General features: G+C 33.8%; 5 protein-coding genes across 9 annotated transcripts in view; 4 read left to right on the top strand and 1 right to left on the bottom strand.

Annotated features, from left to right (window-relative positions):
* Positions 1 to 156: 156 nt before the first annotated feature.
* LOC124457464 (elongation of very long chain fatty acids protein 4-like) lies at positions 157 to 1,788 on the top strand. Of its 2 annotated transcripts, XM_047007715.1 has the most exons (4): positions 157 to 281; positions 417 to 544; positions 672 to 890; positions 1,269 to 1,788. In XM_047007715.1, exons 1-4 carry the CDS (start codon positions 260 to 262, stop codon positions 1,620 to 1,622), a joined length of 723 nt encoding a protein of 240 aa, XP_046863671.1. In that variant the 5' UTR covers positions 157 to 259; the 3' UTR covers positions 1,623 to 1,788. The 2 variants fall into 2 exon arrangements, with proteins under 2 accessions (XP_046863671.1, XP_046863668.1); XM_047007712.1 differs by lacking the exon at positions 157 to 281 and having other exon boundaries at positions 289 to 544.
* A 349-nt stretch (positions 1,789 to 2,137) lies between these two features.
* Positions 2,138 to 9,290, top strand: LOC124433342 (synaptopodin 2-like protein). Its single transcript, XM_046983104.1, has 8 exons — positions 2,138 to 2,353; positions 3,890 to 4,041; positions 6,951 to 7,240; positions 7,437 to 7,562; positions 7,866 to 7,941; positions 8,155 to 8,199; positions 8,415 to 8,467; positions 9,085 to 9,290. The coding sequence occupies exons 1-8, from the start codon at positions 2,252 to 2,254 to the stop codon at positions 9,288 to 9,290; spliced, it is 1,050 nt and encodes a 349-aa protein (XP_046839060.1). The 5' UTR covers positions 2,138 to 2,251.
* A 78-nt stretch (positions 9,291 to 9,368) lies between these two features.
* LOC124459601 (sorbin and SH3 domain-containing protein 2-like) lies at positions 9,369 to 17,185 on the top strand. Of its 3 annotated transcripts, XM_047009068.1 has the most exons (12): positions 9,369 to 9,512; positions 9,633 to 9,888; positions 11,241 to 11,356; positions 13,559 to 13,797; positions 14,058 to 14,192; positions 14,559 to 14,701; positions 15,156 to 15,270; positions 15,496 to 15,588; positions 15,700 to 15,795; positions 16,185 to 16,212; positions 16,289 to 16,418; positions 16,532 to 17,185. In XM_047009068.1, exons 1-12 carry the CDS (start codon positions 9,419 to 9,421, stop codon positions 16,698 to 16,700), a joined length of 1,614 nt encoding a protein of 537 aa, XP_046865024.1. In that variant the 5' UTR covers positions 9,369 to 9,418; the 3' UTR covers positions 16,701 to 17,185. The 3 variants fall into 3 exon arrangements, with proteins under 3 accessions (XP_046865024.1, XP_046865025.1, XP_046865026.1); XM_047009069.1 differs by lacking the exons at positions 9,369 to 9,512; positions 9,633 to 9,888 and adding an exon at positions 10,450 to 10,475; XM_047009070.1 differs by lacking the exons at positions 9,369 to 9,512; positions 9,633 to 9,888; positions 11,241 to 11,356 and adding an exon at positions 12,191 to 12,371.
* A 375-nt stretch (positions 17,186 to 17,560) lies between these two features.
* LOC124459604 (renalase-like) lies at positions 17,561 to 19,285 on the bottom strand. The gene is given in 6 exon segments (XM_047009075.1): positions 17,561 to 18,010; positions 18,013 to 18,057; positions 18,168 to 18,332; positions 18,335 to 18,505; positions 18,580 to 18,722; positions 18,827 to 19,285. Coding segments are annotated over 6 exon segments (1,035 nt in total). The 5' UTR covers positions 19,063 to 19,285; the 3' UTR covers positions 17,561 to 17,735.
* LOC124459599 (WD repeat and FYVE domain-containing protein 3-like) overlaps positions 19,215 to 26,884 on the top strand; it is a 28,821-nt gene continuing 21,151 nt past the window's right edge. For both annotated transcript variants that reach the window (XM_047009066.1, XM_047009067.1), the window contains exons 1-13: positions 19,215 to 20,229; positions 20,679 to 21,029; positions 21,340 to 21,395; positions 21,632 to 21,876; positions 21,977 to 22,137; positions 22,611 to 22,889; positions 23,056 to 23,262; positions 23,506 to 23,606; positions 23,756 to 23,914; positions 24,297 to 24,551; positions 24,720 to 24,934; positions 25,151 to 26,256; positions 26,604 to 26,878. In XM_047009066.1, coding sequence (XP_046865022.1) covers positions 19,434 to 20,229; positions 20,679 to 21,029; positions 21,340 to 21,395; positions 21,632 to 21,876; positions 21,977 to 22,137; positions 22,611 to 22,889; positions 23,056 to 23,262; positions 23,506 to 23,606; positions 23,756 to 23,914; positions 24,297 to 24,551; positions 24,720 to 24,934; positions 25,151 to 26,256; positions 26,604 to 26,878 — 4,206 coding nt within the window. In that variant the 5' untranslated portion in view covers positions 19,215 to 19,433. The remainder of the gene's footprint in view (positions 20,230 to 20,678; positions 21,030 to 21,339; positions 21,396 to 21,631; positions 21,877 to 21,976; positions 22,138 to 22,610; positions 22,890 to 23,055; positions 23,263 to 23,505; positions 23,607 to 23,755; positions 23,915 to 24,296; positions 24,552 to 24,719; positions 24,935 to 25,150; positions 26,257 to 26,603; positions 26,879 to 26,884) is intronic.

Below are 26,884 nucleotides of genomic sequence, written 5' to 3' on the forward strand. Positions count from 1 at the left end.
GGGAAGGGTGGGGGGGTTGGGGGCGCTTATTTGAGAGGACGCTTAGCAAAACCCGTCTTTTCTCGAGGGGGCGCTTATTTCAAAATTTGAGTCCTAGGGGGCGCTAATTCGAAGCGGGGCGCTTATTGGAAGCTGGGCGCTTATTCGAGCATTTACGGTAATTATCAATGATGCAAATATACGAGTAATTGTTACCGCCTTAGTATCGCTGTATTGTGCAATAACTTAGCTCATATATTTTTTTTATTTATATTGATTCATGGCCAATTTAACGTTAACCGGTGAGAATTTATATATGAGTGTTAATGAAGAAGCTTTCATAAAGAGTGCTTTCATAAAGAAGCTTTCATAAAGAGTGCTAATGATAAAGCTTTCATAAATGCCCAAACACTATAGTTTTGTACGATCTATTTTAGGAAAATACCTCAATTTTTTGTGGAGGATTGTTAACTTGCAAACGTTTCCAATAGCTATTGGTTATCTGGTCATGATTTTCTTGTCCCCTGTGTGGAGAAAGACAGTGCGACCACTTAAGCTAAATTTGGTAAGACTTTAGTTAAATTTTTTGTTCATGAATCATGCATGCATAAGTTAGATGAAGGAATTGTATGAAATTATTATTAATGAAACTGATTACTGATGTTACCAATAACTTTTATTATTGTTTTTAGCTCATGGTAATATATAATTTCTCATGCAGCATATTAAGTGCATATACTGTTGCACAATTTGTCATGGTGTTTGTGAAGTCAAAGGATTTGTTTGATATGAACAACCATGAATCTCTGAAACTTCCTATGTTTGTGTATTGGTTGACAAAATGGATTGAACTATTTGATACTGTTTTGATGATTCTTCGACATAAGGAGAGGCAAATATCTTTCCTTCATGTATGGTTTGATTTCAATTTTGCATTTCAATAGCTATAAAAGTTTTTAGACGTTGGTTATTTTTGATCTTTTAAAATAAAAGTGAGGAAATCTTACATTTTGTGAAATATATACAAATAGTTATTCGTCTCTTTCATGTTAAATTTTGTAGCTTTTCCATCAAATGTAGACACTTCAAAAGTGAGTGTCAGCTCCAGAAAGTAGAACACTCTCTTTTTTGGTTGATATGCTAAACTGAGCATGAGGGGTGAAATTGAGAAATAGATCTTTTTAGGTTAAAATACATGCCTTGATTCGAATTAGTTTTAAGACTCAATTTTCTAATTTTGCACTTCTTGTCTAATATGAAGTTTCTGATTTTTTTCCTTTAATTTTTAGGTGTACCATCATTGCTCTGTTTTAATCTTAAGTGATATGGCATATCACTCTTATCAATGGCCGCCTGTGGGCTTTGTTCTATGCATGAATTCATTTGTCCATGTTTTTCTTTACATGTATTATGGACAGTCTGCATTATTTCCTGGTGAAAGACCTTGGTGGAAGAGGCGCTTAACACAACTTCAAATTTTGCAGTTTCTTGTTGGTTTAGTTCATCTGACTTATGGTTATTTTTACTATGGATTTTGCCTGTTTGGACCATTTTATGCCCTGACTATGTTTGGTTTGTTTTCCAATTTCTATTATTTCGCTTTTATTTCAAAAAAATCTTTAAGTAAAAAGAAAGTAAGTTGATATGATAAGTGGAAGCACTACAGTAATTATTACTTGAAAATGTTAAGTCGAAAATTACTATTTATGATGATCTTTTTAATGTTTACTCTTTGTACTCATATGATAAAAAAAGTTATCGCAACTAGTAATTTGCTATATTTTGAAGCATTCTTGACAAACTCAAAAAGTGTTGATCGCTTATTTGTAGTATTTTCAATGACGCGGGAAAATCTCCGCCCCTTGCAATTGGTTAGTTCCACTTAGTTCCGTACAACGGATATTCGTAAATTAAATTCCGAAACGGAAGTGCAAAAACGGGTGACAATATTCCATATAAAAATTTCCAAACTTCTGTTTCGACAATTTAGTTAAAAAAATTTTTAAGAGAGTTTTTTGTATGTTCACTTTGTCTTCTTAAACTGATTAGCTGATATGGTGTCTGGAAAAAATTGCAAATATGAACGAGAGTTATCATTCGACATGTTTTATTCATGTTTTTTTTCTAAGGAATTGCAGGAATTCTGCGCGAGGGGCGCTTCCTGGGATACGTTGGCGGAATACACAAGCATATACAAAACAATAAATAGTTTGTGAATTTAATATTTACACTTCGTGAAGATTGCTCTTTTTGTAAAGAGAGAGACAGAGATATGGCTTCTGATACATTCGAGGTTCTGCTTCAAGGTGGTTCTCCTTGGGGTTTTCGCTTGCAAGGAGGAAAAGAATTTGGAGCGCCACTTTTGATAGCAAGAGTGAGTGTACTAAATGGTGTATGTTTAGATGGCAGTAACTATGAGTCTAACCTACCTTAACCTTTTTAAGTGAACATATTGTAATACAGTTTTGATAAGTCGTGCTTGCTTCATTTAAATCTAATGTGTATTTTATCGCCGTGAAGTCATTTCGCTTAACAGCTATAGTGTAACATGAGACAAATTTAAACGGCATTTTTAAACTGAAAGGTTGATGTCTAGACGACTGTCTATGCGATGTTCTTATTTATTTTATCTTTAAGTTTTTATTTCGAAAGTATTGCCACCAAGAAAGACGAAAATTTCAAGGAATTATCCCAAATGTGTATTTATGTTAAAGCTGTAGTTACGGCTATTTAGTTTTAAAACTTTAAAGCCGTTATCCTAAATTTTGAACATTGGTACAACCGTATAATTATTTGATATTTCCACGGTAATTGTGCCATATTTTGTTTTTACTTTTCGATTTATTTGCTATATAAGTCTTAAGATGGATGAATAGTTCAAAACATCATAACATACAACGTCAGAAATGAAAAAATAATTTGATAAATTTTACGAACAAAATATCCAAGTACTCTTCACTTAATTGCTTTGAGGAATTTAGCTTTGATTAATATTGAGCGAGAAATGAGCGAACACTTGTTAATACACTAGCTTTCCCAACGTGATGTTGATATGACTATACCTTCTACATAGCTATAAAAGCGATAGTTGTTTATTTTCTTTCGTTAACAATTCTAAAAGATATTTTCTAACGAGTCATTGTTGAAGTTGAAATAAGACGCTACTATTTCTATTTTTACTTGTTCTTGTGCGTAAAACCCTAAATTTTCAGTTCATCGAAATAACACAAATCAGTTTTTGTTAAGCTGCATTTAATCCCAGGTCTTTGTAGGAATTATTTCATGGATTTAAATGAAGTGTTATTTAAATATGTTCCCCAAGTGTGAATGCTAAGTTCCTAACGAATACATAAAATTTTTCTTCTACCACAAGCTACGATCTATTCAAAAATCTTTCTTTTCCTAAAGTCTAGAAAATTTCGTTGTCTTTGTGTGTGCTTAATTGGGATATATAATTACATATATTGAAGTTTTACATTTCTTGTTTATCACAATGGCCTAAACTACACAAATCAACATTGGTAACTCTGAATATTCAAATCATCATATTTCCTGAGGAAATATAGTCAAATTTCTCATATTTAAAGTGACATGAATTTGTTAATTATATAACATTTGTGGAGATGCTTTTCTGTCTTAATTTTGGCTTTTGTTGCTAACAACTGTCTGTTTTTATGCTGTATTTTTGTTCATCATTTTCATTATATCAAATTTATGTTTTTCATCAAATTTTATCAAAAAATTTAGTTTTATTCGAAGTTATTTACATTGGCTAAAGTTTTGCTTGAATAAAGTTGGTGAACACAGTGTATATGTTCTTTTTTAATTATAGAAAGTTTTGACCTTCTGTTTATATCTGTGATTATCTTCACAGTATGTGCATCTCACTCATTACAACATTTATTTTTAGGTTACTGATGGAAGTAAGGCTGAAAAAAATGGAATTTTGGTTGGTGATGTGTTGATAAGCATTAACCATGAGTCATGTGAAACTATGACCCACACTAATGCTCTCAACTATATCAAGAAATCTGGCAATGAGCTTCATCTTACATTAGACAGGTTTGTTTCAACATTTCATGCTCAGTACATGAACCTAAGATGAGTTGAAGTATTCGTTTGGTAGCAAGACTTACATGGTCCGTGTAAAAATGTCTGTCAAATGTTTCTTACTTATACATTTGTGAAATGAATTATGATAAAAGGACTGAAGGTTTTATGTCAGCAATGATATATGTGTTGAGAGCTACATACAATACTGTCTAATTTGTTAAAGCTAAACTTTGAATTCTTGTCATATATCTCTTTGTCTTTGCTGAACCCTTGCTAAACAACATGTTGCCATAACTACATGAACATTCTTTGGCCCATGTCATTTTGAAGTGTGTTTTGTCAGAAAGTTATAAATTTGCTGCAAATGTTTAATTGCCTTGATTTCATTTATTTCATGGAACTGTTTATCGTAGTGGGTCAATTTTAAAATGAAGATTAGTGTACTGATGTTTTAAGTACCAAACTAATCGAAGAACTCCTTTGTACCGAAATCATCGTTTTTTACGTTTTTTGAGAAATAAATCGCATAATTTACAACGTATCATTAACTTCGTTTTAAACAAGTAAAGTCTAAATTAGTCAATTGTCTTTATTCTATAGTCAACTTCAAAATTGTTTGTGTATTTTGCTGGCCAATTCAAAAAGCGTCGCCAAAGGACGTCTTGTCATTGTCAATCTAAAGCACGATAAAACTAAATAACAAATAAAAAGTTAACTTTAATTTAAAGTTTGCAGTAAGCAGGTTAACGTTAAATAAATGGAAAAAACCCCAAACAGTTTAACATTTATAACATTTAATGTTGACGTCATCAGTAAAGAGGACAATTTTTTTTGTGCCTTATCTTAAAAATAAGAGTTGAAATTAAGCTCTATGTTGAAATATTACACCGAATTCTTGAGTTTGAGATTATTTGCGTGTTTACGTTTCATGTGCCGCTGTGAATAAACCTTATTGCAAACTCTGGAATAAAAATTTGCGTGTATATGTAATATTTGAACTTATAACGTTCCGACATTGCACATCCTGAAATATGTCAAAGAAAACAGTTTACACATCGCAAGTTGTCATTGGCGTTAACAGGTTGGAATTTTTTGTTTATAGCTACTGAGTTTCGTCTTCATATTGTGTGGCACATACACATAAGCTCACTGATATAATTATGTTAAAATGAACATTTATATGGACATAAATAATATTGCTAATCTGAGTGCTTAAAAAATAGCCATCTGCTTGAAAACTCAAGGCATTTTTATCTACATGTCATAAATTATTGTTCTTCGCGTTCTTCTCGAAGATCTGTTGTCACTTGCCAGTTTAGAAATTTAGTCAACTGAACGCTATTTTCTAGAACATCTTTTTGTCACTGTACAATTCGAACAGTTAAGTATTAGTCATATGGAAGTTTATTTCAGCTTTAATAAAACAAAGAAGTTGCTATCATGGGTAATTTCTTTGCTATACAGTATGAATCTTTTATCACTTACATTCATCTACGTCATAGATGTACGTACATAAGTCTTTAATTATTAACTTTACTAGCTAATATGCCCTACGTTATTACCATTATCATGACACGCAGCTTCTGCTGTTATCTCAGTTTAGTGAATCCACTTCATCAAGCTCAGTTTCCTTTCCTACAATTGATAGCTACAGTTTTTAGTTCTACAAGATAACTTAATGCAGGGATGCAGGCATGGAGCAGAATGATCACACGTACGATTTATAGTTTTCTCAATCAACAGATGTACATCGAAAGAATCTAGCTATAATGAACATCTAACGCTTGTATCCTGCTGTTTAGTTGAATAGGTGCATGGTGGCATGCTAATTGCTTCATAATTTTACACGAAGATCATTTGCATTTTGTCCATTTAACTTAGCACATGCATTGGCTGAAGCCAAGTTTCTGAAACCAATGATTAAAACGAAAGAATTTCCAATATCTTGTCATCGTCTACATCATATATATTTGGATAGTCAATTACGTTTCTAATCATCGAATTTGATATATGTACATATTGAAAGGGGGGGGAGGGTGGTGGACCCGAAGTGCAGTCGCCTGCGGCCAACTATGTTTTCGAAACTATAGTTTATATTTCTATACTAAAAAGATTGAATGTTCCTCTATGATTTCTCTATGTTTTGTAAAACTTTCTCTATGTTTTCTGCTTCTTTTGAGTATCTCTCTTCCTTTAATGTATCCATCTTTTGAATAAGTTTGAATTGTCGCATCATGGCTAACTTTTAAGTAAGTTGAATGCTTCTATGATATCTTTATTTGTTAATGTTTCGTTGGTTGTGTTTCCTCGATGCTCCAGGCTAGAACTTCCGGATTATCGCCACTATTGAGTGCATAGTGTTTGAGTTAATATTTTTCTGACTTTATGGCAGTTTGTTCTTGTATATAAAATGGTATCGTGTTTGTTTACCACTAATATTTGACTTAAGTATGATGATGTAAAGTGATCGCTTTTTGATGGATTTTCCAAGATATTTTGTTACTGTTGACAATTGATGTTTTAGGCTGTGATTTACATTGTTCTTATGTTATTTTGATAATTATAAATTTGCTTTACCTCTTGATGTATTAACTCGAGTCTTTACTTATTACTCTTGTATGTATCGTTCTTACGATGTATAAACTTCCGTCTTCAACCAATTTTCTCATGACCCGCATTATTTATTGATTTTGTCGTTCTTGCAACCTAGGCAGTTTCATTTCAAAAGTGAAAGTTCTTCGTTGAAACTCGAGTCTTTATATACTCCAGTCTAGTGTCTTCATCAGGAATGATCTGATGTTGAAACTTGAGTTGTTTGATGCTGAATTATGTTGTCATTAACATATTGAAATCTGGCTCCTCATGTTTTCTAATTTTAATCAGCAGTGTTTTTATCAAAGCTTACTCTTTTTCATTAGGCGCCCATTTGATAGCAATGATCCTTACGCATACAAGTCTCTGCCACGTGGTACGAAATTAACCAATGGCGACGTACTGAAAAACAGCAATTATAGCAACAAAACGGAATACAAAAGTGTTGAAAGTTATGCAACCCTCCCTAGAAAAAAACAGTCGAAAAATTCTTATGTGGAGCAAACTGATCTTGATGATCACGTGGATGGCGAAAGACCGGATTCTTTAGGTACACGCTCCTCATCGGGTGTGTCTTCAAAATATACTGAAGATGATGACGAATTGCTACCGAAAGGTATGCTGGGAAGTTAAAAGTAACGTGGAAATTTACTCAATTACATTCAACATTCATGTTTAAGCCAAGTTAAAAAGCGTCTAACAAGACATAATAGTATCGTAATTATATATTTTAAGCTATGCTGTCTAAACTTGACTTCTCTTTCTCAGTTGATATTAATTGACCACGCATCATTGTCTACCATTACTTATAGCTATTGGTGTTATATCACCCTCCAATGATCAATGGTCACCCGACTTGATATCAGATGCAGTACGACCACCTCAACCAATCAAGTTGATTTCCGAACCAGATTCTAAATCAATAAAATACTCTACAGGTATTGTTATAAAATTGTGTTTATTCCTTTAGCCAGATGGATGATGATTTTTCATTGGACACTGATAAGTTATAAAATTCTTTGGATTTCGTCTTTAACATCCATTAATAGGACTCTAAAATATATCTGATGTTTTCTGATAAAAAATTTACAGTGACGTAATTTCGTATATTTTGAACAGCTCCATTAGTTTGAAACGTCATGATCATCTAGAGTTAAACCTATAGTGAAATATATTGAAATATGCTCAATTATTTACATTGTGGTGTGGCCATTTACCAAAATAATTTCCATATCTTCTAGACGCGCGTATTAAATCACCAACAACCATTCGTGGTTTTACAGATAAACCCTCACCTGTGGGTCGTGGGGCCAGAAGGTAAGACATTTTTTATATTTCTTTCATATCTCTAAAGCTTTATCCTATGGAATTGTTTACATCAGGCTCAAAGCCATCTCAATCTGACGAACGTTTTCATGTAACTAATCACTAACCAATTTACTAATCATATTCTATACCATGGATAGATGCATAGTATTGATTGGTTAAACAAAGAATTGTCATTGATTTTCTTTAAATGATTTTTTACAGAAATTTTGATGAGGAAAATACGGATTCCGCCGATAATCATGAGTTGTTAGTACTCTTTATAGGCATTAAGTTCTTAACATTAATATAACACATGAAATTTCTATAGAAAGGCAACATTAGTATAACATTTGTAGAAAAGGATGTTTTTACTATCTATGTATATTTTACGTAGAAATGAAATTCTTATTATATATAGATATACAATCATAGAAATATTTTGGTTATTCGCATGGTTTTAAACATAATTTTCTAATTTACAGGCTCACTTCTGGTTCATCTTACACCGAAGATATCCCATCGGATGACGACGCAGGTAACGATGTTAGTTCTCCCCTTTTAAGCCCAAAATCTCCAGGTCGTTCAAGACCTGCTATAACCCATATGGTTAAGCGACGCGAATGCGTGCCCATACCGCTGCCCGATGCAAGCATGCGTTGCTGGTATCTTTATGTTGACGAAGAGAGAAAGAAAAAAGGTGACGAAATAAAATTACGTATGTTTGTTGCGTGTGATCCATTGAACGGAACATTCACGTGCAACGCTGTTTCTTGTTTATAATGAAAAATGAAGAAATCATTTCATGAATTGCTACACGAGATATTTTACTCATTTGACTGCCGGGGTATTTTCTAGCGTCTTTAGCTTAATATAAACTTTCGTTATGTAAACATTTTAATGAGTTCATTTTGATACTAAATGACTTAATGCCTAAATATTAACAGTGCTAATAAGATTTCATTTTGATTCAAAAAACCTAGTTGTGGCCTGTTAGATAATCACATTTGGTTTGTTCGATCTTTTTCTTCTTTGCTATTTCAAGACTTTGATGCGACATTTTCTCTATTCAATAATCTCCCCACTCAAAAAATTATTCCTCTCAATATACTGTATATATTCAACATGAAACATGATATTTTCCTTTTTGTTTAGCGGCTGAAAAGCCATACCGAAGATACTCTTATCACGGTTCTGTCTTGAAAGACAACGATGATCGTAAAAACAACGACACTACAGAACGTCCGGTATTAAATATAATTTCATCTTGTTTTAGAATATTTTTCATTTGTACATTGTTGCTACTTGTAAATTCAACAAAATATTTACGAGAAACAAAGATCAATGAGCTTAAATATTAGCATTGCTGTTTTTATTAATTTGAAATTTATTTTCAAACCGTATAAGAAGACTTAACCAAGCCACGTCCAGTTTACTTTTACAATTTGTAAATAATTACTCACAAATTACATCTTGAACCATATTATTAATGGCTACGTATGGCTCTCTCTCTTTCAAAGTTTTATTTCATTTTTACAGGAATTATTTGGAAGCGGTTGGTGGAATTTTGAAATGCAACTATCGTGTTCGAAATTTTTTTCAATGGCTGTGGTTTAAAGTGCTTCATTTTATAATGCAGTCGAAATGCATTTTATAATTTTACTTAGATCACACATTACATGAAGTAACGTTGCTATTTATAGATTCCACTGGCCTTTCATCGTTACTTGTGGGTGAATCGTCACCTCCTAAACATGACTCACGCGAAATGTCTAAAAATCATCGGGAACGCTCAGTCCAGGAAGCAAAGATAGGACGAACAAAAAGTCAAGAAACGAAAGCCGATCCCAGCTACATGATGGGACGTTTCGCACACCCCGAACCGACAGTTGAATTTAACCAACCACAGCGTTATTCCGTGTCTTCGTTTCCTGCTTCCGCCGCAGACGTCAAATTAAGGTATAACAGTTCTCGGTAAAGTTTTTGTTTAGCGACTGTGATGTTGACTCTTTTAATATAAACTATAAATTGTAATACATAATTGATTTCATTTAGTGAACATTCAAGTTTTATGTCAAAATATGCAAAAAAGATAAAATCGAAACGAGCAATACATGATAAACGATAGTTAAGTAAAGCGAGCGACATTCTTTAAAACACAACTATTTAAACAACTTCACCTTTCCGTATAGTTATGTTTGTTTGATTATTGGCTTAAAATTTAGGATATTAATGAACTTACTTTATCTTATGCTTCACACATGGAGGACACAAAAGATTTAGTTAAATATTAATCAAATCATATTTGTATAAATCATGTGACAAGTATTATTAACACCTGAAAGCACGGGACATGAAGAAGTTATCTCTAATTTTATTATCGAATTTTTCTTTCTATAACAATGTCCTTTTGAAGTTATGATAATTTCATATGACATCATCCATGTTTATTATACCTGAGCATATTCTGGATGGTAATGTGTAAAAACTAAACAGAATGAAATAAAGCTGAATTGTTGGCACTCTATTCAAATCATGAGCTCGGCGTAAGTTAAATAAATGAACAAATGTAAAAGAGGTAGTTGTTTGTTCATAACTATATATGAATATCGTTCCCACTTTGGAACAAAAAACTTAGCATGGTTTCTATCTTTCACTGTGATTGCAATATATACAACTTGCTTCATACGTCGTCACAAGATAATTTTTTTTTAAATTGGCTTAATTTTTTTGCACTGTCTTTGTGTAAATACATGAACGGACAGATTTCAACTATTTCTTTTCCGTATTTCTTTTGAAATGAAATCATGGAAAAATGTCTTGTTCTTATGTGTGTATATTGTAGATATTGTTTTGTAACGTTGAAGTCATTTTATTGTTTTGTTTTCATCCTTTCTGAAACGGAGTTGGGAATTGAGAATTGGTGTTCCATGAACCCTTTCCCTCTCCATTCTGTGTGACAGTATCCCTTCCATTCTGCGTGACAGTACACTCCCCTCCATTCTGCGTTACAGTACCCCCCCATTCAGCGTTACAGTACACCCCTCCATTCAGCGTTACAGTACCCCCTTCCATTTTGCGTGACAGTACCCCCTTCCAATCAGCGTAACAGTACACCCTCCATTTTGCGTGACAGTACAGCCCCTCCATTTTGCGTGACAGTACACCCCTCCATTCTGCGTGACAGTACACCCAAACCCTCTTTCTTCCTGCTTGACAGTCTATTACGCGGGTCGACATTTTGCGTTGCTTGAGAAAGAAATGAAAAGCGTTAATTTTCCTAATTTGATGTTTGTTTCTTTTTTTTTCAGGGATAAACCAACAACGCGAAATAACGTGCCATCTTGGTATAGAGAGTTTCAGAAAGGAAAAGAGGTTTCAGAAAAAGAAATCAACGAAGATGCAAAAATGCCAAAGAACAATAAAGGTTTGTTGAAATCATTTCTCTTTCTGTGAATCTAATTGTGCATGGTGAAATTTATGAGAAGCAACAAATTAAACCTTGAGCAGTTCTTCACGTTCAGACCGTGAAGAAAGGTTTCTATGCTTTACGTGTACATGTTTCCGGTTGTTTTTTTGTGATCGTGAAGAGTTCAATGTATAGAAGACAAACAAAACATTTTTTTCCATTAAGCAAGATTATTTAAAGCGATGTTTTTCCATCATTAAAAATGTGAGCTGTCAGGCAATGTTAGAATTTTAATTCAGAACTCTTAATCGTTGGGAATTTGTCGCCTTGAGAAAAAAAATCTTAAGTGTTTTTTAAAATTTTCAATCCAAGAGAAGATTCTTCTGTGGATTATCGGTATAAAATTTCACCTTTTTGTGTTTATTATCAAATGATTGTGCTACCCAAAACTGTCCATTTCCACCTGCTGTGTATGTAGCATTTTTATTTGTATTTCTTGGATAAGCTTGTATCAACGCAACAATGGAATGAAAAATATGTCGTAGCTAATCATTCTCATCAACATGAAAATATTCGAAATATTTTATTGCTTCTGTGGGCGAGTTACAAAACACCTTAGTTTTTTTACTGACGTTTCTCAACTCTTGAGGAAAATTGTAAAGTAAGACAAACATGCTTTTTTTTATATCATGAGGTTTTGTTTTACTGAAACAGTAAAAGGATTTGCTCATCATTATGGATTTATTTAGCGTGTGTACGAGAGAAAGTCAAGCGACAATTAAGTGACATAAATACTTACGTAGATGTAGTAGGTCGTTGTATTTTTTAATAAATAACAGCTTGTTACCTCGCTAATTATCTGACGTCTTGCCGGTCAGCTCGACTGCGCTGCATATTTTCGATCGATTGAACTGTTCTGTTGAAACGTTTCTGCGATATAAAAAGAATGCTCCGTAGCATTAGGCGATCGTAACATGTTAGTTAATTTTTCGTTGTGAAAAAATGGATTTTAACATTTACGTCAAGAAAGGAGGTATTCATTTATTATTTTATATTGAACTTCTTGACCAATTTTATATGTTATTTATTTATACCAACTCACTGTGTTTGTAACGCATTTGTTCATAATTATTTTGGATGAATTTATATGATGAGTTGACAAACATCTGTGTATCTATTCAGGCTATTCTCACATACCCAAGTATCTTAAATTTACACGTCAGGCCGAAAATACATTGATCGCATTCCTCTGTACGATTTTCATAATCTATGAATAATTTACACCTCTGACCGTAAAATAGCCGCACATTGATCGCATTCCTCTGTACGATTTTCGTGATCTATCAATTCAACGACGGTTACCTTTGGAATGTGAAGAGCGATTATAGAATGAATACCCGTCCATTGTAAAAGGCAGCCGTACAAATTCGAGGATACAGCATACATAGTAAAACATATTATAAAAGTTAAACTAAAGTATTATTTTGTTCACAATTATTATTTATGTAGTATCATTTAGTGGTCAATATAAAGAACGAAGTGTAAAGACCGAAGTATATTATAGAAGTGGATAGTGAGTGTGGAGGGGTATTCTAAAATCTAGCCTCCCCTGAGAGCATTATACAATTTAATAAGATTGAATGTCACCACTCGTAGTGAAATATTCATGACACCTGTTTATCTCATGTTATGATCTTAATACTGTTTTGTTTATAATAAAAGTATCTTATTTTTTATGAAATATGTTGTTACTTACGAAAGGTAATCATGCACAGCCATTCCACCATGGTAAATGTTAATTGTCGGACATACTTTCTATAAAGTCTTAATGTTGAACCTATATATTTGTTAGCTATTGAAAATTCTTTAAATAGTTATATGAGTAGAATGCAATTTAGCAACTGCATACCCCATAAAAGACATTAGTTAACAGGATAACTAATAACGTTAAAGTTTACCAAGGTCCTTGTAAACCGGTAATCTCTTTGTTTTGTACTCGCACAATCGGCTGTAGGCATGAGAATAACCTGAAGTGTAAGTCCTGAGTTAGAAAATATACATGTAGTGTTTGATGTGCGAGTTTTGTCTAGTTGACTCAAAAGTTTGCTATATGTTTTTGTTTTCATTGTATCTACTCATTGAAGTTGTTAGTTTCTTTATAAAGAATCCAGATTATTCCTGAATAGTGAATTAAAAACTTCAACTTTCTGTTTTGAATAGCAATGAGCACCACGCGTCTTCCCGGAGATGTTGGACCAGAACATCCTGTTGTACGAGGTTACTCTACCACAACACGATCCTCCTCTAATCCAGTCGTGCATCGTGGACCGCCAAAAAGGACGCACACATATAGCAATGAACAAAGAGCTTCATACCAAGCACCTACCGTTGTACAAAAGGAGCCCGATAAACCTTCAGCATCTAACTTATACGAGGACCATATGAAGAAACGACAATTTGTAAGCTCTCTCATTTTCATTGTAGACTTGTTCATGTAGCATTGAAACGAGCGATCAGAATTATCTGTCAATTAAAAACTTTCTGTTTCCAACGGTTCGGTATTGCTCAGAGACATTCTGAGATTCTGTGTTTTATCTAGTCATTGGAAACTTAAAGTCTTTTTTTAAAGTATTTTGTGTTAGATCATAGTATTATCATCTTAGTTGTTTTCATGCGGCTTCTGGTATTTGTTTTATTCAACGTTATTACTCTCGTACAGGTTCCACGAGAACAGAAAAAAGAAATATATGAACCTGTAGATTACATGAAACAATTCCAAGAGGAAGAAGAAAAAATTAAAGAAGACGAGAGGCGAGCAAAGGAAGATCTAGAAAGAAAATTGCGCGAAGAGGAGGTAAACGAAGACATGTTTAAATTTTTATTCTAATCGTTGCTGTATAAATGACGAGATTGTTGAAGTCGAAGAGAAATAAATATTTTTATCATGAATCTGCATGCGATACTATTTTAATTTGCTTTCATTTGAACGTGAGGACTGTGATAAAGGAAAATGTTTATAGTTATATCTTGTTATTGTGTATATTAAATTATATAATAAGTGAAGGTAGAGAAAAATTTCATTTTACAGGCAGTTTTATTACGTTGGTTCATTATAAATAGATAAATATAAAGTTATAATTGATTATTACCATCCCACCGTCAGTTTTTATTTCTACATATTTTATGATTCAAATAGTGATAACGATTTCTCTGTATAAAGGAAGCAGAGCAAAGACAACGTGAAATGGAGGAGAAAAAAAGAAGAGAAATGGAAGAAGAAGAAAGAAAACGAAAGGAAACGGAGGCAAGAAAAAATCCCAAACATGCAAGAGCGTTGTATAACTTCACTCCACAGACTTCTAAGTAAGTTGTAGTTGATGCATGTAGTCGCCGTAGTTGTGTTCATTCTTTGATATATACTGTATAGTATGACCTACAATATTCATGAAAATTATATTTATTCAAATGTTTTGGATAAAAAATATTTAAGATCGTTATTATTAAACCCGAACGTAAAATGAATAAAGATAACCTAGGATTATAACGCACGTACTGGATTACTTCCATGATTTTGATTTGCAACCATCGACCTCTCAAAGCATATTTGATATGTGAAAAAAACATCTTTGATTTGATAAATTAATAAAATCTGTTTTGTTGTATGCCTGTTCAAGCATCACACATTCCATAAGATTTCTATGGGTGTGCTTGTTTTCTTGTAGTCGAAGGCCTATGTATCTAACATAACTAATGTTGTCTTTGTTTTATCATAAATCACAGGCAATTATTCATCACTTGCTTTTGCATTCTTTTCCAGGGAGATTGGCTTCAGGAAAGGTGATATCGTTTTGTTCTACAGATCAATTGACTCGAACTGGTGCGAGGGAGAAGCTCAAGGACAGATAGGATTATATCCATTATCTTACGTAGAGGTACGCATAACCTGTGTATTTTCTAACCAAGGAAAATAATGCCTGTCGACTGAACGTTTTAACCAAGGCAATTACTATATCAACAGTTTTTAATTAGTTCTAGGTCATTTTGGACACTTATTAACTATAGCTCAATAACTTCATATACTCCATTTTCGTTAAATTCTAATTTCAATCTTCGATCTACTTCCACTGCTACACGTAAACATATTATTCTTATTTTAGATTATCGAAGAAAGTGCTCCGAAAATCAAAGGCGAGGGAAGAGTTAAATACAATTTTAAAGCTGAATCAGCCAGGGAATTACATTTACAAAAAGTAAGTCGTGAACTATAAGGAATGGTTGACCAGAAAGAAGATATTTCATCGTTATATTTTTAATTTAATCCTTTACTAATCTTTTGTCAAACAAATCAAATAATTTAATAGGGTGATATAGTAGCGTTAATAAGACAAATTGATGAAAACTGGTTTGAAGGAGTTAAGGATAATAAAGTTGGAATCTTTCCTGTTTCATACATCGAGGTATAGAAATACAATCATATGTTGTTTTTTTTTTTTGTGACAAACACTTCGACTTTGCTATTGTTAGAAACTTTCAATGACTTATTATTCGTCGTCATAATGATAACAAATCCCATCTCCAATGATTGAAAAACATAATGAACCAAAAACAAGTTAGTGATTTTCATCCGCATGTTTTTGTTTATGAAACATCTGTGAAAATTTCTTCTTGATTAATGAGGGCGTATAAGACTGTTTATTTATCTATAGACAGATAATTTAAATAGAATTAAAAATCGAAGTGACCATTTTTTGCATGTGATTGTGAGTTCGCAGCAATAAAGTATTCCTACTGAGTTAGCTAAACTGGGGAGCTTCATGAACATTTAAAAACTTATAATTATTTCTAGGTGCTACGAAACCCAGAGGAAAAACCAGGTACATTTCTTTTTTTTTGCAACGTTTGTCTTTTTATTTGTTGATCATATTTTAAAGTGACCCTTTTGTTTTTAAGCATCTCCAAATGTGGTGAAAGAAGAGGTTGTTAAAAAGCCAAATGGATATTCAAAAGTTGAAAGTAGTTTTGATGATTTCCCCGAACCGTTGAATACAGAACCGGATATACGAGATCTTAAAGGCGAGAAGTAAGTTTGGCAATCTGTTTTGTATTGCATTATCAGTTGTTGACTGTTATAAACAACGTATAAAATCCTGGAAGAAACCTTTTCAAAAGTTTTATTTGCTTTATTACGTATAGCTTCATAGTTCTCTTTCCATACGAACCACAAAATGAAGATGAACTGGAGTTATTGGAAGGTGATATAGTAAAGGTGGTAGAAAAATGTGATGATGGTTGGTTTGTGGGTATTTCAGAGAGAACAGGTGACTTTGGCACATTCCCTGGTAACTACGTAAAACTGGTGTAATATTTGAATAAGATGTCTCTTCCATGTATTCGCTACTTATTAAAGTAAGCAATGAGGATTTCGTGAATCAACCGTGAATACATGTATCATTGTTTGATAGCATTGCTAAGCTTCTGAGACTGCGAACACCTACAGGATACCAAAGTCATTTTCTTAATAAAGACGTGTCTTTAACATAAGATGTTGTGTTATTTAGCAAGTTCATGATAGCATAGTTCCGATACAGAAAATTTTCTCTCAGCAACAGATTAAATTAAATCGTTTTAAAGTGACTATAGATATATATATTTTTCTCGTACATTGTTAAACTGAACATACAATACCATCTATTGATATTTACTTTTATTTGAGCGTGGTAATAGTGAAAATGGATTATGTGTAATTATAATGTAATTAATATAGGTTTTTTCCCATAGTTTTGTGTATATTAAATAATATCGTATAAGGCAAAAATTTAATGAGGTATAGATAATAATAGACTCAAATTACCGTTTGATTCCTTTGGTTTCTAATAAGCGCACGTAGCTATCACATGTTGTCTTCATGTAGTGATGAATGAATAAACAACAGAGAATGAGAACAGGCTTTGCTTGCACCATATATAATATAAACTGAGATAACTTGTGTCGATGTAGGTAGTGATGAATGAACATTAGAAAACAAGAACAATCTTTACACTACCAAAAATATAACTTAGATAATGTATCAAAGTGTAGTAAGTGATGAATGAGCAACAGAGAAGGAGAACAGTCTTTACACTATCTAAAATATAAACTAAGATGACCTCTGTGTAGGTAGTGATGAATGAACATTAAAAAACAAGAACAGTCTTTACACTACCAAAAATATTACTAAGATAATGTATCAAAGTGTAGTAAGTGATGAATGAGCAACAGAGAAGGAGAACAGTCTTTACATTACATAATACAAAAAGACGTGTGTGTTGGTTTACATAAAATATTGACTTTTGTATTCCAATGTCACCTGTTAGAATTTATTAGTATATTATGATTTAGTTTTAAATATTTAGTTTAATTACAAGTATTTCTTCAAATTATCAAGCACTGCATTTGCAGATTCAACACAACCACTAAAATTTGAGTGCACAAATGAATCACCAGCCAAAATGAGCAATGGTTCCTTGCTAACAACAACAGCTCCAGGCTGACCTGGATATGGTTTGTTGACTTGTGAATATCGCCAACGAAGACAGCGAGTAGAAACAGGCTGAGGAACACTTGGAAAAAGTTCTTTAAAGTAGTTGTATATGGTAATTTCTACCTCCTTCATTGTTGCTTCAAGATGTGTTACCCAAATGAAACACTGGTATGGATTAAAATTGAAGGGCTCCTATCATCTAAATAAATTTTAGAAAGTATTAATTTAAATTGAACCATTAGAAGGATTAATAATCTTTCTTATTATTCCCGAGTAAAAACTCTACGTGAAAAAGACTGATATATAAACACTTACATATGCCTCTTTTAGCTGAATCAATGCATACAAATCTAATGCAGGGATGATCATTGATAAACTTTGCTGTCCAAGTGAAATTAATTTTAACATCGTGAGCAAAATACAAAGCAACTGCATAACGCGATGAGTATTCTACTTCCTTGAGGAAAGAATATAGTTCAAGCTTCTCTGAATTGTTCCTTCTAACTGAAGAATTTGTGGAGCAGGAATTGTAATTATAATACCATGATAGTAAAAAGAATTACCATCCTTTGTTGTGGCTTTCCATCGATTGTTGTTTTGATCAAGATTCAACTCCTGGCAATGAGTATTCAAGCTAATATTTGCATCTGCAAAAAAATTACAGGATGCTTGCTTAACATATTATAATAAAAAAGAACACATTTACTGATGTGTTACTTACCCGAAGAATTGAAGAAATATTTAACAATTTGGTTGATGCCATTTGGTGCCACAAAATGTTTAGCACCATCATCACCTTTCAATCCATCAATCACTCCTGTAAATGATTTTAAAACATCAGCTTGTATCAAATCATCAAAATATCTGAAAAAAACATTATGATAGTCAAGCTAAGTGCTGCATACAATAACTTCAGTGAAATATCACCGTAGAAGTTAGCTAAATGTATCTTTCCAAACCATCATTACTTTTTATGCTTTTTTTCATATAGTTGTGTGCATGTGATATATTGTGCACCAAGATCAACTGTTCCTAGTCCTTCCAATGATCGGTTTGTATTCATTCGACCACCAACACCACGTGACTTTTCCCAAACATGAACTTCTACAGTATCTTTAGGGAATGTGGTCTTTACCAGGGAAGATGTTACAGATGCAGTCAAACCAGCACCAACAATAAGTAATTGATAAGGTTTGATGCTCATACTTTCTTGCAGAAACAAATTGATGTATTATATTTTATTTACAGGCAATCAACTAGATTGTCACTGATTATGTAATTGTGATAGGATTTCATCACTGGAAGGCACAGACTGGAAGATGTTGGGAAGGGGAGGGGGAATGGTGGAAAAGGAAACATATTCATTTCATGAGCCTGCAATGAATCTGTACAAATCTGTACAAGCTTCCGCTCTTCGAGCGAGGTCAGTGGCAATGTTAGTCAATATTATGATTTTCAGGAAGGTAGGTCAATGTTTTCACTTCTTGTGCTGAAAAAAAAAACACGGGAACAAGGGTCCTTCGTCAATGAAAGTGATAACAAGAAAGTAGTACTTGTGTAATGTGAACATAAACAATGAATCCAAGAGGGGCTAAGGGAATTGTGAGGCTTTTATGGGGTAGACGTTCTCCTAATGATGACACCTCTAGCTCGAGTTTGACTGGAGATGCTGGCCTGAGTTTGATGCACCTTCGAAAACTTTTTATGGAGTTTATTCATTCATCAGTACCATTAACGCTAAAAGAACAAGAAAAAAAACTTTACGCCATGTTGCCTGTTTTCAATAATGTTTTTATGAACTCTGAAGGCAGCGACATGAGTGAACGTTTTGGCGATGTCCTACAATTTGCTGCCCATACGTCACGTTTAATGGTGAACGAAATAAGGCGGCATGCCGTAAACAAATCGAACAACAACGCCAGCACTGCGATAATGAACTTCTTGATTAAAAAGGCCGATACCAATACACAGTCTGGTTGGAATCTTCTTCAAAGTTTGAGCATTCTAGCGAATGGGCAGAGCGCAGTAATTTCTGACATGATTGCAACTCAGTTACCTTCAACCTTGGTTCATTGTCTGTATTTGTTTTTCGAATTACCAAAACCCTGTGCAAACACATCTATAGATGCTAGTGTTTTAGAGGAGTCGTACTTGACTGTTCAAAAGCTATTTATACAACTTCTTGTGCGACTTTGCAATCAAAGTATCACTGCACAAGAGCTTGTTAGGACAGATGACCTGTTCATTTTATTTACTGCAATGAGTGGCAAGTGTCTGCCACATAATACTGGCTGGCGAACTGGTATATGCGAAGTTTTGACTACTATAACAAGAAGTGGTTTACAGTTGGATGTCTGCAAGTATATCCATGGTGAGAACCAATGTTCAAAATCTATTAATTCAGCAAAAATTGATGACATTTACTTTGTTTACTTTCAACAAACATAATTCAATCAAACTGTGTCATGATTGATTGATTAATTTTATTTTCATTGTTCATTAAGACATTTTTTCCTTAACATGGTTTGTCACATATTCCTTTACCAAGTAAAACTTAAATTGCTTGTGTTTGAATTGTTAATAGACTTGCTGATCTTGCTTACTAAATCAACAAAAACATATTTGAATAGCTTGACTAGTACACTAGTAGACATTTTATTGTAACTTTGATTGTTGGGTAGGGAGCTTGTAGAAGGGGTTGTAAATCAAGTCTTGAGTTTTAAAATAAGTCATGTGACAATATGATAGTAATGTAAAATGTGGCTATTTGAAACAAGAATTCTTTAGTAATTATTTAATTTATCCTCTTATCTATTTCAGCAAAATCCTGCATTAGCCATTGCATATCAAGTATGCGCAGAATTCAGACTGAAAACCCTTTAGACCTCGTGGAGATGTTTGTCACTCTTTTTTGCATTCTTCGTGACTCTACTACTATCACCTCTATTTTAATGGATGACTTTCGTTCTTGTCATGGCTACCTTTTTCTGAAAGATTATCTTTTACTTCTTGGTCAAATTGATGACCACTCAGCTGCGGATGCTTGTCGCAACATGGTTATATGTGTCTCCAATTTCACTATGGTTGGATTTATCCCACTGAGACCATCACGGAGTATTGGAGCACCATTTCAAGATTCTGACTTCCAAATACCAGAAGCTGCTGAAAATGGTATGCCCTGCCATAAAATATGATCATGTGTCAGTAAAGATAGCTATGATTCAACCAAAGAGAATGAGAACAGTCTTCACACTATCTATAATCAAACTAGGATAATGTGTGTTAGTAAGGCAAGACAATGTGTGTCAATGTAGGCAGTGATGAATGAAGAACAGAGAACAAGAACAGTCATTACACTATCTAAAATATAATCTAAGATAACATGTGTCAGTGTAGGTAGTGAGTGTCAAATCAGCTAGCAAAGTGATAATAATACTTCCATATCCACTGTAATCTGTTTTACGTTATTTGTGTTTTCCAGGAAATACTGTGAGAAACGTTGAAGCTTTTAATGTTTTACAAAGTGTTTTTATAAAGGTTTGTTTGAACAAATACATGTGTTTATTTTTATTCAAACTGTTTTATCACCCACACGTTACATAGATTCAGGTTATTCTGTGTTGTTCAGTCTCTACCATACACAATTAAATCTTCTGTGAAATACATTGTGCATCGCGTGTTTCTCATAAAATTCGTTAAATACACAATAATTTGGATACTGATGTACTGATATACTTTCTTAACTACAAATGAATTTGTTTTATATATTTTAGAGTAAAGACAGTTTGTTATGCCAACATGTACTTGACTCAATTCTACGTATTTACACCTCCGATCATGTAAATTACTTCATATTAGAGCCACAAAGGACAATCTCTAATTTCATCGAGAAAGTGAACGAGAAAGAAGTTTTGATTCAGGAAAAAGTGTTCAAACTGCTTGAGTTTGTTGCTTGCAACCTCAACTGGACGCCATCACCCGAACTTATATCTATGAGCATTTTATTCAAGAATGCCAAGTAAGGACGTTTTTAAAAATCGAGAGTTGTTTGCTATGTGTTCCGTCATTGATGAATAGATTTGTAAAACAGAGGTATTTTGTTCAATATTGTTCTTCAGTGTAAATACTTCATGGATTTTTGCACTGGAATGCCTCATACAACTGGTGAATTACAAGGATCAGTACAAAAACGTATTTCGTGATGTTGGTTTATTGGAAGTCCTCTCTAACTGTCTTGTGCACTACGCTCTTGCTTTGAAAAGTTCAACCGACGTAGCAGGTATAGATGTTTTTCACCTTTGAACGGGCGACATTTTCATGAAGCATATGAAAAAATATAATCCGAGGAAATGCATCTTGTAAACTCAAATTTAAGTTATAAAAAAATACAATTGAGATTGTTATCCTACAGAATGATGATTTTCAAAGATAAGAAACATTACAGTCTCAATTGTGTCTTGTTTATAATTGGAATTTGAGTTTAAAAGATGCATTTTTGATTACGTCTTATCTTACATAGATGTTCTTCTACGCGAACTTTTTTAAATAGAAAAAATGCTTTCATTTCATGGCAATTTCTCTTGATATTACAGTTCTTTTCACTTGGTGTTTATTCTGTTTTAAACGGAGTCAACCAATTGACAAACTGCTGCCATTCATCATAAACATCACAAGCTATAATTTACACAATGCATTCGCATCTTGTAAAGCATGTGTGTGGGTTTCGGTGATAAATATCCGAATGTCTTATAGATGATAACCATTCAGTTGCCAAGAACGCCATGAAGATTTTAATGAATGAAAGAAAATCAATTCCTAAAGAAAACGATGTCACAAAGTTAGAGGATTACCCCATGTTACTTATGGAATGTCTTCGTATCATGATCGAGAAGTGCTCGGACAATAGCGTAATGTTCCGAAAATGCGGAGGAGCGTCATGTGTTCATAGTCTTGTACAATATGAGAGTGCTCGGACGCAAGCATTAAAAATTATTCAAGTATTAATTTTAAATCAAGGTCACGATGACTTAAGTAAGCAATCAAATACTTGATTTTACTTCACTAAAACAGTTGTTGTTTTAGATTTTCTTATGCTTTTTAAATTTGAAGCATTTTTACATTAGAAATTCTTCGTTACAAGTCCACTTTAGAGTCTTCGACACATCTTTAGCTCACTGTTTCGATTATATTACTATAGGAAATCTATTACGATCCTTACGTGAATCAACTGCATCTTCTGTATCCATGAAGGTCCACCAGCTGCATACAGTAATCCAAGTGTTTGCTCTTGAGCCTACGATAAGAACAATGTTCCGTGACGTTGGTGGCTACATATACGTCATGTCTGTACTCATGAGCATGGAGGGTTCTTTACATCCTAATCCTAGCGCTAATTGGAAAGATGGTGAGTCGACAAATCTTTATTGATTTGTAGCTTTGTATAAAGGAAGATGGGTTCCCTTTAGCTTTAATACTAGAATTAATACTAAAAGAAGTTTTCTGCACCTTTGTATGTTCAATTTGGCCATCATTCAGCAGTTATCAACGAATTCTCATTTGAGGTTGATGTTAAATGAATCTTGTAAAATGCGAGATGATTACTTTGTGATAGTCATGTTTTGTGATTGTTTTTAATGTACAAATATAGTGAAAAAGTCAGACATTTTGGAAATGCTTCGTTTCGTGTTGTACGTTTTCACCAGTGCTATGCAAGATGAGCCGGCAAACAAGACGTTCTTCATAGACAAGGTACTTGACTGGGTAGTTATTTCAAGTGGCTTTTCAAACGCTATAGCCGTGTTTATCTTTCTGAAGGGTAGCATTAAGTAATCTCTCTGATTGTCTGATAATGTAGAGGCATTTTATACAGTTACTGTACTTTACTATTGGTTTGATAGGTGGGTCATAAAGGACTGGTAGATAACTTGCGTTTACTTGGTTGTTTTGACATCAACTATACAACACTGACTACTGACAGATCAGTTTCTCCAAATGGTATGAAAACTCGATTGAAACGAACACAATCAAGTAGATCGTCCATCTATGTTGACCCAAAGGTAATGATACTTTGTCACAGTAATGGACTGAATAAGATTAGATCTTAAACACTTTTAGACACTCACGATTAAAACACCAAATTGGAGTTTATAAGTACTTGTGTTTCAACATCTAATCACTCCTGATGAAGACACTTGACTGGAGTATTTTAACGACTTACGTTTCATCATCAGATCACTCCTGATGAAGACACTAGACTGGAGTATATAAGGACTCATGTTTCATCATCAGATCACTCCTAATGAAGACACTTGACTGAAGTACATAAGAATTTAAGTTTTTCATCAGATTTCTTCCTAATGAAGAGACTAGATTTCACTCTAACAGGACTTCGGGTGAAATGTTGAAAAAATTTTGATTTAACGTTACTCTGTTACATAGGTACCTTGTTTCCATCCTGATTCATCACTTTTTGCTGCTCTTCATGTTTTTCATTGTTTACTCGATATGGCCATGGATTCCTTCACCCTTAAATTAAACACATCAATAACGGATGATACAGACAGTGCTCGAGTATATCCATTGGATGTCTCTTGTATTTGTCATCCCGTTGCTGTCACAGTGCTTGTGGAGTTACTTCCCTCTATTGTCGAAACAGAGCAGGATTTGTTGTTGCATCAAAATGGTGATTATCAGGTAATGAAAAGAAATGCGGTGATCAGTTAAGGATAGACAACCAAAACAATCTTTTCACTACACAGAACAACAATATTTATAACGTATGTGTGTGCGTGTGTGTGTTATGGAAATATTTTAACTGGTTACTATAAATTATTATTGTATTATTTTGTCTTGATATTTCAGGATGCATTGGACCTTCAGCTCTATGTTGCCAATAAAGTTCAATCTTGCCTTCGCTCCGAACGAAATCAACAAGTCATGTGCCAAGCGGGCCTTCCTCAACAAATGCTGTTGCATTGTCAAGCTGCTTTAGAAATAGAAGAGCATCCTTTACATCTTCCTTTACAAAGAATATTTGAAAGGCTTGCAACACAAGCCCTCACTCCAGTTGTTCTCAGGTATGTATTACAATCAGTAGTAAATATGAAATAGATACAGTGCTTTGAAACTATGTTTTAGATCAAGTTTGAGTTTTATATCGAGAAGAATTCTAAAACGCGCTGTCATTCATTTCTCAAAATCTAACTTGCTCATTATTACTTCCCCTACCACCTCCACGTACTTTCTATAGTTGACGTTTTTTTCAAGATGTCAAAGTCGTCCTTCTTTTTTAGAGATTTTTTAAGACTTGCCAATCCACTCGAATGTGCTGAAGTAGAAATTACTCAAGTTACTAAACGTGGTGAGCATCCACGTGTCAACGCTGTTGATGGTGTCGACAACAAAAACAACGCTAATGGCGTCAACAAAACTGTGTTACAACAATCAACTAATGTTCACAAACAATCCTTGCTAAAAGATTTTCATGAAACTCTATATTTTTCTGGCGCCTGTTTGAGCGAATCACGCTCGCGGGCTAGTTCTACTAATAGTTCATTGTCTGGTGGCGAAGATGCAAATGATGGTATCCAAGACAGATCATTAAGTTTTCTTATTCCGAGACAAAGCAGACGAAGGAAATCGAAAAATAAGTCACAATCCAAGTTCTATACACCATCTCCTAGTTCTTCACTTGACGAACTAAACAATGTTCATGGTTCGTGCTCATCACCAGCTGACTCTACTGTGTCACCTGAACCAAACATTAACACATTGACGATTGATAGCTCAACGTCTGGGTTATCTGCAGGTGATTCAGTGCAAAGTCCAGTAAATGTTGCAAACATAGTTACGAGCTGTACAGTTGATGATGCAACAAATGTTGATAAAAACGACGACAAATTGCGAAGCTGTGAAATGAACACTGCCTCCACTACATTTCTTCCTAAAACCGCATCAAACATAGATGAAAGTTCTTCTCATTGTGTTATTAACCAACAACCAAGTACATGTGAATTATCTACGGAAATAGAAACCAAGTTATGCAATGGAGAAATTTTGGATAATCATTTACCAGATACCGTGTTGTCTAATGATGATACATTATCCAGTAATGAACTGAATGACACGACTTCAAATACGTCATTAGTTGAAAACAAGACGTCAGAGCATATAACCTTGGATGATTCTAAACAAGGCAATTCCGTTATAGAAATTGCCACGCGTCAAGGAGGGGGTCCTGTGTCTTTGTCCCGCATTAAATGTCTGGTTTCAACTACCACACCACGGGACATGCATTTGTGTGGGACAACTACTCTACCCTCGTTTGTTGAGTTCAACATGAGTCTTGATGGCTTTGGATGTCTTTATTTTCCATCAATTACACCTCATGCCTCACCAGGTATGGAATATTTTGAGCATATTTGGTCATCTGTTGTAATATATATTTAGTGACAATTTGAAACTTATTTAATGCCAATAGAAATAAAACTTATTGACCTGATATTTATATTATTCATTTTAATATTAAATATGTGTACTGATGTTTTACAGCAATTGTCCATATGTACTATTGAACCTACGTACGTACATTGTTTATTTACAGATATAGTTGTAGAGTCTTCTTTGGAAGCCATGTTACATATAATATGTTCTGTTTGTACTTTTCTACTCAGTCTTTTCATTTTAGAAAAGAAAATTGTCATCAACACGAGATGGCTAATTCTTATTAGTTTTGTTTTGCTTCAGAAACAGCTTTTGCAAATTACATGGCTGGCGTATCGTCTGCAGTTATGGGTTCTGTTCCAAGCTCAACTGCTGGTGATCGTACATTCCCTCCACAAGCTGGAATGACGTTTCTCGCGTGGTTTTGCGTGGAGAGGTTTAGTTCTCCCCTGCAGGATCCACATCCTATTCGACTGTTAGCAATCTGCTTCCGTAGTAAAATGATAAATGGCACTTATAACGAAGAAACTTGCTTGAATATTAGAATTTCTGCCTCGGATATAGATCGATCTCTTGTGGTAAGA

The sequence above is a fragment of the Xenia sp. Carnegie-2017 genome, unplaced genomic scaffold (assembly GCF_021976095.1).
Source record: "Xenia sp. Carnegie-2017 unplaced genomic scaffold, XeniaSp_v1 HiC_scaffold_13, whole genome shotgun sequence".
Lineage (NCBI taxonomy): Eukaryota > Metazoa > Cnidaria > Anthozoa > Malacalcyonacea > Xeniidae > Xenia > Xenia sp. Carnegie-2017.